The following is a 10260-nucleotide window of genomic DNA, read 5'->3' as shown; positions in this document are numbered from 1 at the left end:
CAACATAGTGGTCTACAGCCAGGATTATCAGTACCTCAGATTCCAGGCCAGTGCATAGATAAATCATAAACATCTGTACATAGACAGGGAAGGCAACAAAAACTATTTCCCTGAAGTTGAACTAGATGACACTAAGTATCTTAGCGATAGTAACAATTGACAGGCTTAGGTCAGTGGAGGTCAACATTTTCACCAGTTGTCCCTGATGAAAATATTTAGCTAGCAAATGTAGTAACTGTGTGTAAAGACCTAGCTTTCGGCGGCCTTGGAATTTTAAAATAATAAAGAGCAAAGTCTCAGAAATGATGGAGGAAAACTCTTCAATAGTAGAGGTTCTTAATGTATGATACCAAAATTAATTGGCCTGAAGGTTAAACATATTTTGGGTAGAGTGAACAAAATTGAACATATTAAAGCCTTTATATATACAAATGCAAATATTCAGACTCTAAATGAGATTTTCATATTTAAAATATTTAATAATAATACATTAAACTATAATTGAAAAGTGGTATTTTACTCAGATTTTTTGTCATCTTTATTCCGTGTTAAATGATTTGTTTAGTTTTTTTCTTAATTCTGTGTCAATTTCTCTACTTAGAAAATGATCACTTGGTTACTTTTGCTTGATGTATTTATATGAAGTATCACTTCAGTTTGCTTCCACTTGTCTCAGTTTATATCTTCATTACCTTTGCACTATTCTCTGTACATTTCTGATAACTCTACCTTGAGTTTCAATCAGGGCTCCATTTCCAATTAGCAGCCAACTTCACATTTTTGCAGCTCCTAGAATACCCAAAGAAGTATTGTTTTATTTATCTTCTATATCTTACTGTGAATGACTTTATATTATTTCAGCAGCCACACTATCTGTCTGCCCTAAAACCCACTCTAGCAAAGACTGTGGAGGATGGGCTTTCCCTGAGTCCTTAAGCCCAAGATAGATCCCTGTTAACTCTTCCGACTTTATAGTCTCCTAACTGAAAGTCTCTTTCATGAAGGTACGAGCCGAGAGGTCCATGAAGAGCCCCATGCATTGGGATAATCTGGATCTGGAGAGCTGACTTCAAACCAGGGACTAGAAGTGCATTTAGTAAATGAAATCTACATACATTAGAAATAACAGTCACACTATAATTATGTTTCGTAAGCACTCACTTTGTTTCCAAATCTTTTAATATTTTACAAGCTGCACAGAGTTTTACAACATTCTCTTTAAGCTTCAATATCCCTGCTCATAAAATGCTATAAATCAGTATGAATTTGATACCATGAACTCAAAGAGCTCTAGGTGAAATGCTCAGGTCAAAATTTCAGGAGAAGCCATAACCTGTATTTAAATCTGGATCTTATGATTCCTAATTACTCTTGCCACTGTATCTTGATTGGTTTTGATGAAATTCCACATCATTTTAACTGTCATGAAATCCAGCTTCAGATATGTAAATGAAGAGAATCGTCACACGGAAAAGCTATTCAAGACAATTACTGGGCAACACATTTTACAAAACTTTTCTCTCTCTTTTGGCATTTTGTAGTATCATGGGGTTTAAATTTGAATACTTCTTGTAGTTTTAATGGGTGAAATGTAGAGATTGTTTTGGAATCTTTGAGCTATACCTTCCAATGGACTGTACTGAAATCATGAGACATTGTATGTGGGAATGCAACAGGAGTAGTAAAAAAAAATGTTTCCAGTATTTACTTGGGTTATGATCTCATTATTGTCTAATTAAATTGTGAAAGATCCTCTTGGGGGCAAAATATCAAAAGCTTTTAGGTTTAAGCATCCTAAGTACCTGTTCTCTTATCTGTCTTGTCTTGACCCCATAGATAACAGGGTTAAGAGCAGGGGGGAAAACCACATACAAATTGGCCAAAAGTATGTGGATGTAACGAGGGATGTTGTGGCCAAAGCGGTGTGACATGAAGGAAAAGAGGGCTGGCAGGTAGAAAGCCAACATGACACAGACATGAGAGCCACATGTGCTGAGTGCCTTAAGCCGGGCATTCCAGGATGGGAGATGGAAGACAGCTTGGAGGATTTGGACATAGGAAAATCCAATCACAGAAACGTCAATGTATCCCACTGAGAAAGCAATCAATCCATATATAACATTAACTCTAATACTGGCACAAGCTAACTTTGCCAAGCCCATGTGTTCACAATAGGTATGAGGGATAATCCGGACACCACAGAAAGGCAATCTCAGGATGAGAAATATGAATGGAGTCACAAACACCAAAGTCCTGACAATGATGACTATGCCCAGAATGGCTATTACCTTGTTGGTAAGGATCATGCTATATCTCAGGGGGTTGCAGATGGCAATATAGCGATCTATGGCCATGACTGTCAGTACCACAGACTCCAGACCAGTGCATATATGAATGGCATACATCTGTGTGATGCAGGCACCAAATGCAATCTCTCTAAGATTAAACCAGAAAATACCCAGCATCTTGGGAATGGTTGCTGTAGACAAGCCCAGATCAGTACAGGCCAACATGGCTAGAAAGTAAAACATGGGTTGGTGGAGGCTCCGTTCAGTCTGTATCACAAACAGGATAGTGATGTTCCCTAGAAGCGCTATTAGATACACTGCAAAGAAGGGGAAGCCAATCCATACATGCACATCTTCCAGCCCTGGGACCCCCACTAGGAGGAAGGTGGAAGGGTGGAACTGTGTATTGTTGGTATGAAGCGTATTGGTGGCCATTCCCTACAGACGCATTTTTTGCAGGAGTTTTCTTGCTTCCAGTGAGAAACCGTAACTTCTTTCATAGCATGTTGCCTATTTCTTGGAGAAACAAAAAATCTATTCTTTAACTTCATAATACAGCAGAAGAGACCTACAGAGGGAATATGAAATACAGTTAAAAAGACAATCTCACTTTTAAATATTTGCCTCACCTACACAGAAAACCATGCAGAAAATTTCCAAAATGCAGCAATCTTGCACTTCCCATGTCTTTCATCCCTTCAGTCTCTAAGAAAAACCTTCCATATGGCATTAAATTAACATATATTTGTTGCTAATTATACTTGTTAATCAGGATTTAAAGAGTAGCCAAGACGAAGTGTGTGTGTTTGTGTGTGTGTGTGTGTAAAATGCCACTGGACTGAGATTAAGGAGGAAATGATGAGAGAAATGATACATTCTTGCAAAGTGGATCTGAGAAATTAAGAATATTCTATGTGAGAGGAGACTCTGTAAAGGTGGAGGATTGGTTACCTGGTTTTTGGATCTGAAAAAATAAACTTTTAAAATTTAGATGCATAGGGACACTACTGCATAATTCCAGAAAAACAATGCTCCCTCTTAGAACTTCAAAGGCCCTTCACTCACTATGTTAAATTATGTTTCCTTTCCTGAATAGAAAACACTGGTTGCTCTCAGATACTTTTCAGAGCCTCTTGTAATTTATGATCTTCTTTTCTGTCTTCTCCATTTTGCATTATATAAATGGACAATTGCTTCATAATGGCACCTAGATAGTGGCAGTGGCATTGTTTCTACCTTTTAAAAAGCTACTGAGGTCAGATACTTGCCTCAGATTGGGGACAGTCTAGTTTGTGTTAATGCTATAATAATTTCCCTGACATACTGATGGACAGTAATAGGTCTAAGTTGGCAGCAGGCTAGTTTACTGTCACAATGAATCTGTCTGATGTGCCTTGTGGTTGAGTTTGGGTTGTAACTGGCCCTGAGTCATGGATGCAATCTGCAACATAATAGGCCTGTGGGGTGCTTGGGTGTGCGCAAATAAGACTAGGATGTGATTAGAAACTTTTTTGCTGCAGGATATATTCTGTGGCAGACTCTGGGTCATAGATGGAATACATTCAGTGATGGGTATGTTAGATTTGGGCAGTGCCATATCCATAGCAGTGCCATGAGTCAAGTTGCTTTGATGCTCATTTGAGTGCAGTGAGTTCTAATATGGTGTTACTAACTTAAAGAAAAAATATCCCTGTGACTTGGCTACAGCGCAGGCCGAAAGAACCGCTTTGGAAGTATAGTGGTATGTGTATTTGGGTTTATATATTCCCAGATTGTGTCCATTTTATGGTGTGGAATTGCTTTCCAAGATAAGTCATAATTCTGCTAAAGGGAGGGAAGATACTTTATGATATGATCATTTTGTGAGTTGTATTAATCATCTTTTTCTTCCCATGAGATCTGATCATAGAAAAGTCAGTATCACAAAGTCAACATTCAGAGATCAGTAGCATTTCTATAAACCAATATTCTTCAAGCTGAAAACCAAATCAAGAACTCAATTCAATTTAAAATAGCCACACAAAAATAAAATATGTAGAAATACATTTAACCAAGGAGGCAAAAGATCTCTACAAAGAGAACTAAAAACATTAATGAAAGAAATCACAGATTATACAAACTAATGGAAAGACATTTTATGCTCATAGATTGGAAGAATCAGTATCAGTAAAATGACCATACTTCCCAAAGCAATCTGCAGATTCAATGAAATTCCTATGACATTACCAGAGTTATTTATTTCAAATTAGAAAAAACTATTTTAAAATTCATATGGAACCAAAAAAGAGCCCAAATAGAGCAATATTAAGCAAAAAGAACAAAGTCAAATGCATCCCACTACCCAACTTCAAATTATACTACAAGGCTGCAGTAACAAAAACAGTATGGCACTATTGTAAAAATGATACAAAATCATTGAAACAGAATAGAGAACCTAGAAATAAAGCCACACACCTACAACCAACTGATCTTTGGTGAAGTCAACAAAAACGAACAACTGGGAAATGACATCTTATACAGCAAATGTGCCAGGGAAACTGGCTAGCCATATGTAGAAGAATAAAACTGGACCTCTACTTCTTACTGTATGCAAAAATTAAGATGGATTGAAGACTTGAATATGAGACCTCAAGCTATAAAACTCTTAGAAGACCTAGGAAAATCTTTTCTGGACATTGGCCGAGGCAAAAAATTTATGATTGAGAATTCAAAAGCAGATGCAATGAAAATGAAAACAAAAATGAACAAATGGGATTTAATTGCACTAAAAAGCTTCTGCACAGCCAAATTAAACAGCAGAGTAAACAGACAACCTACAGAATGGGAGAAAATATTTGTAAACTATGCATCTGACAGAGACTAATATCAAGAATCAATAAGAAACTTAAACAATTAAACAAGCAAAAACCAAACAAACCAATTAAAACATGCTTGGGCAAAGGTTGAAAAAACATTTCTGGAAAAGAAAAAAGACACACAAGCAGCTAACAAGCTTTTAAAAAAAGTTCAGAAAAATATAAATTAAAACCACAATGAGGCCAGGTGTAGTGGCTTATGCCTATAATCCCAGCATTTTAGGAGGATGAGGTGAGGGGATAACTTGAGTCCAGGAGTTACAGATTAGCCTGGGAAGCACAGGGAGACGTCACACACACACAAAATTAGCTGGGTGTGATGATGTGTGCCTGTGGTCCCAGCTACTCAGAGGCTGAGGTGAGAAGTGGGAGGTGGAGACCACAGTGAGCCATGACTGTGCTACTTCACTCCAGACTGGGTGACAGAGTGAGACACTGTCTTAAAAATGAACAGACAGACAAACAACAGCAAAATCAAAAACACAATGAGATACCATCTCATACAAGTCAGAATGATTATTATTGAGAAGTCAGAAAATAACAGATGTTGGTGAGGATGTGGAGAAAAAGGAACACTTACACACTGTTGGGAATGTAAATTAGCTCAAACTCTATAAAAAACAATATGAAAATTTCTCAAATAACTAAAGATGGAACTATCATTAATTTCAGGAATCCCGATATTGGATATATACCCAAAGGAAAATAGATTGGTCAAAAATACACCTACACTGATTTGTTTATCACAGCACAATTCATAATAGGAAAGTCATGAAATCAACCTAAGTGTGCAGCAATGGTAGATTGGGTAAATAAAATGTGGTACATATATATCATAGAATAATACACAGCCATAACAAAGAGTAATGTCCCTTGCAGCAATATGAATGCAGCTGGAGGCCATTATTCTAAGTGAATTTGTGCAGAAACAAAAAAACAAATAATTCATTTTCTCACTTATAAGTGGGAGTTAAACAGTGGGTACACATGGACATAAATATGAAAACCATAGACCCTAGAGACTATGAAAGGGGGAGGGAGGTAGAAAGGTAAGAGATGAAAAACTACCTTTTCGGTGCAATTTTCACTATTTGGGTGATGAGTTCACTAATGGCCTAAGCCCAGCATTACACAATATGCCCAGGTAACAAACTTGAACATATACCCCCCTGAGTGTATAAAAATAAAAAAGTGATGTTTAAAATACAGAAAGGTCAGTATCAATACCTTTTACCCACTACTGACCACAAATTAGCTTTACCTTTCTATTCACCTCTATCCCCTGCCCATTCTGTCTTTTACTAAAAGGAATGAAGTAACTAACTTTATGTTAGGGGGAAAAAAGACTAGTTGACATTCAGGTGCCAGGTACTTTTAAGTGCTTTAGAAATATGATTTTATTTAAAGATGAAAACAGGTCTGAAATTGGCACTTCTGTCCCCATTTACAAAGGAAGAAAATGAGATTCAGGCCAGGGAGTTAGTAATTATATCTTACTCAATAGCTACTGTTATTAGTAATTTTTTATATGTAAGCTGGGGGTTATAATATTAATCACATGACCACCACATCACCTAGGGACTGTTCTGAAAAATAGAAGTTATAGACATGTGGTGTGATTCCTTTCCAAATAGGTTTTAAATAACTGTAATAATCATCATTATTATTACTTTCAATAGGGAGAAGAAGAAAATTTCTCCAGACCTTCTCTTTTTATTGCACTTGCCACTTGCTGCCTTTAAATCCTTATTTCTCATACAATATATTTTATATATCTATTAAGATGTAACATCTTTCCAGTTACAAAGATTTGAAAACTTTGAATAACTTTTCATTCAAATTATTTCTCTTTCTCTGATTATTATACCGAGTTCTGTTTAAAAATTTTCTATATATTTGTATTTCTACCTACATTTTAATTTATTTTTCTATATTTCTTTTCTTTTTTTTTCTTCCTTTTTTTTTTTTTTTTGAGCTAGAGTCTCGCTCTGTTGTCCAGGCTGGAGTACACTGGCATGATATTGGCTCACTGCAACTTCTGCCACTTGGGCTCAAGTGATTTTCTTGCCTCACTTTCCCAAGTAGCTGGGATTACAGGTGCCCACCACCACACCTGGCTAATTTTTATATTTTTAGCAGAGACAGGATTTCACCATGTTGGTCAGGCTGATCTTGAACTCCTGATCTCAAGTGATCTGCCGCCTTGGCCTCTCGAAGTGCTGGGATGGCAGGGATGAACCACCACACCTGGCCTATTTTTATTTTCACTGATGCACATCTGCTAACACTGTTCATGTGGATTATTACCAAATTGTTCTACTTGGTTTTTCAATTTTTGTGTTTCTTCCAATGTAATGCTTCTGCAGGGATCAACCATAAATGCCAGTAAGATGATCATCCCCCAATGGTGGAATACAATGATTAGCTTAAAACATTAAATTTATTCATGGCTATTTATAAAGATTAAAAAATAGAAGTTATCTATTACAATATAATTAATTGTATTAATGAATAAACTATAGAGAATTTTATTGGCAGAAAAATTACAGAGCTAAATATTTAATCTGTCAGTAAAGTAAGGAGGAATAAGGAATACCTAAATTTGGTAGAATTAAGAGTGCAATAGAGAAAAATCAGCAGAAGAAACAAAATTTTTGTTTGATTTTTATTTTCACTGTTTCCTGTGACTATAAATCCAGGTAGTCTTTTGCAATATGCAATCTCAAATCCAATGGCTATTATTTTTAACTTTAAGACAGTACTTTTTACAAGAACTTTATTTTCTAAAATATTAGCTTTGGAGAATTGTATTGTTCACTTAAAGTAATTTTGGTATAGGAGTTTGAATTTGCTTACTAATATTGTCAGAGCAATTTAATTCAGCATGACCTTAGCAATCTTTTCATAACTAAATGCAACAATTGAAAAAATGTGTAGTGGTTCACTTGTCAGTGAAGTAAAACATTTCTAGACTCAAAGTCTAAAATAGTCTTTTCTTTTTATTGATTGCACAATTAAAATAACTTTTGAAATCAGGTTATCATAAGCATTTTTGGGGAACACAAACTACAACCCTGGGCCAAATCTGGTCCATCACTTGTTTTGGTAAAACCAACTTATTGGGACAAAATTATTCTCATTCACTTATATATCGTCTATTGCTGCTTTTAATCTACAATGGAAGATCTGAGGAGTTGTGACTGAGATCTCATGGCTGGAAAAATTTAAAATATTAACTGTCTTTCTTTTTATAGAAAACGTGCACCGACCCTGGAGCTATAAGAATAAAATTTCAATAGTGCTCCATATCCTTATCAAAAAGTTATTATTTCATAAATTCAGTAAAGAATCTGAGACATTAATTTTAACCTATTTTTACAGTGTTATCATCTCCACCCTGCAGTTCGAAGTTTCTGCATTCTTTCTTCTCCATGTCCTTTTTCATATTTCCTCTTGTGAGACTTTCCTGTCTAGCTTTAGTCACCACAATAGCACATAGCCTAGATTTATTAACATACAATCGACAGAGCCTTCCTTAATCTCCTTATTTCAAGATTATTTATTCTTTATTTTTTCCAAAGGCCTATCTATCTTTCTGTTATGTTAGGTATCACCAGTTTTCAAAATGAGTTTCTTGGAGCAATATCCTCAGTGTCACCTGGTAACTTGTTATGAATGATGTTTCTTGGACACTAACTGAGAGCACCTTAATCAGAAGCTCTTGAGGAGGGGTCTAGTAATCTGTTAAAAAGCCCTCCAGATGATTCTGTTCCTCATTCCAATTTGAGAACCACTGGTAGGTATCTACCACTAGGTTATAATTTCTTTTCTTTGAAGGCAAAACTAGTGTTATATTTATCTCCATGATAACATGATTTTTTTTAAATGTCGGGAACCACAAATGGCTGTTGAAAGTTGAGTGCCAATAATAATCTTCCCTATTGTTTTATATAGTATTTTAGATTGAATTCATAAAAACATATCTGAGATAGAAAGTGATGGGCAGAAAGAATTTTGAGAAAAGCTCTGGAAAAATATACTTCTAAAGAAGTCAGTAAGGTAGGATTGGATCAAAAGACAAACTTCTTTATCCTGTGGTTATATCTGAGGCCTCAAATGATATGAAGCTCTGGAGATGGTACAACCTCTAAGTTGTTCCACTGTAAGGCAAGTAAGCCATTTTTAAAAAATTTCTATGTTATCTAGTTTTTGGCCATGGGCCACACACGTGTGATGCGACGTGACCTTGGATGAGGCAGTTTCTTGGATCTGAGGGCAATCCCAGGGAGGGGCGCAAATTTGAGTTCTCAGTATCTGAGATTCCTAGCAACTGGTCATAGGTGCATAGGTCTTGAAAAGCAGATCACATAGCTATAACCAGGGAGTGATCTGTTAACATCCTTCTCATCTTGTTGAAATGCTTTTCTTTTTTGGATTTTAAAACACTTCTTCTCTTTTTCTTTAACCCTCAGAATCCTCTTTGAAAAAAAGTTTACTCCTTTTTTCCTTTGTCATGCCCTTAATAGTCTGTTCTTGACTGCAGCTATGAATTTGGATTTTTCTTAACTGCCATCTCTTTTTCTTGCTACTTTCCTTAGAAGATGCCCCTATCTACAGAGATTCTGGCCAAGTCACTGGAGCTCCACCATCCCACAAATCACTTTAGTTACTGTCATTAAGGAGCCTCTTTCAGCTTAACCAGAAGCTGACTCACCTACCTCTGCCCAGCATCTGAAAAATCGTTTGTGAAGGACCGGATACCCCAGACTGCAACCTGCATGTGACATAGTTCATACTATTTAGAGCCAAGGAGTTATATGAGAATTCTTGTCCCCTGGGAAGGCTTCCCTAAAGTGTGGGCTGTGTCCCTGGACCTGGAGAGAGAACAGAAAATTTCCCTATCCCTAAGGATAGAGCTCTAGGTTGTCTGGTCAGAGGCACCTTCTACTTGCTGATGATCTGTGCATTCTCTAGTGGGTACACTCCCTGTACAGGTTCCAGGGGTCTAGTCAGTCAGAGGCATAATGGCCTCATACCAACACCTTAAATCTAACTGTAGTGTCAGATGATGAGTTACTCTTGACAGAGAAGCAGAAAAAGAGCACTGTAAGAAGGAA

The 10260-nt window shown here is 36.5% G+C and overlaps 1 protein-coding gene across 1 annotated transcript; it reads right to left on the bottom strand.

Moving 5' to 3' along the window:
- Nucleotides 1-1161: 1161 nt before the first annotated feature.
- LOC100394885 (olfactory receptor 52E5) lies at nucleotides 1162-9922 on the bottom strand. Its single transcript, XM_002754923.5, has 2 exons — nucleotides 9862-9922; nucleotides 1162-2856 (listed from the first exon to the last, which is right to left on the bottom strand). Exon 2 carries the CDS (start codon nucleotides 2721-2723, stop codon nucleotides 1770-1772), a length of 954 nt encoding a protein of 317 aa, XP_002754969.1. The 5' UTR covers nucleotides 2724-2856; nucleotides 9862-9922; the 3' UTR covers nucleotides 1162-1769.
- Nucleotides 9923-10260: the final 338 nt, after the last annotated feature.

This window comes from Callithrix jacchus, chromosome 10 (genome assembly GCF_049354715.1).
Source record: "Callithrix jacchus isolate 240 chromosome 10, calJac240_pri, whole genome shotgun sequence".
NCBI classification, from domain to species: domain Eukaryota; kingdom Metazoa; phylum Chordata; class Mammalia; order Primates; family Cebidae; genus Callithrix; species Callithrix jacchus.
The sequence above is the reverse complement of the archived record's forward strand: the minus strand, read 5'-3'. Positions and strand labels throughout refer to the sequence as shown.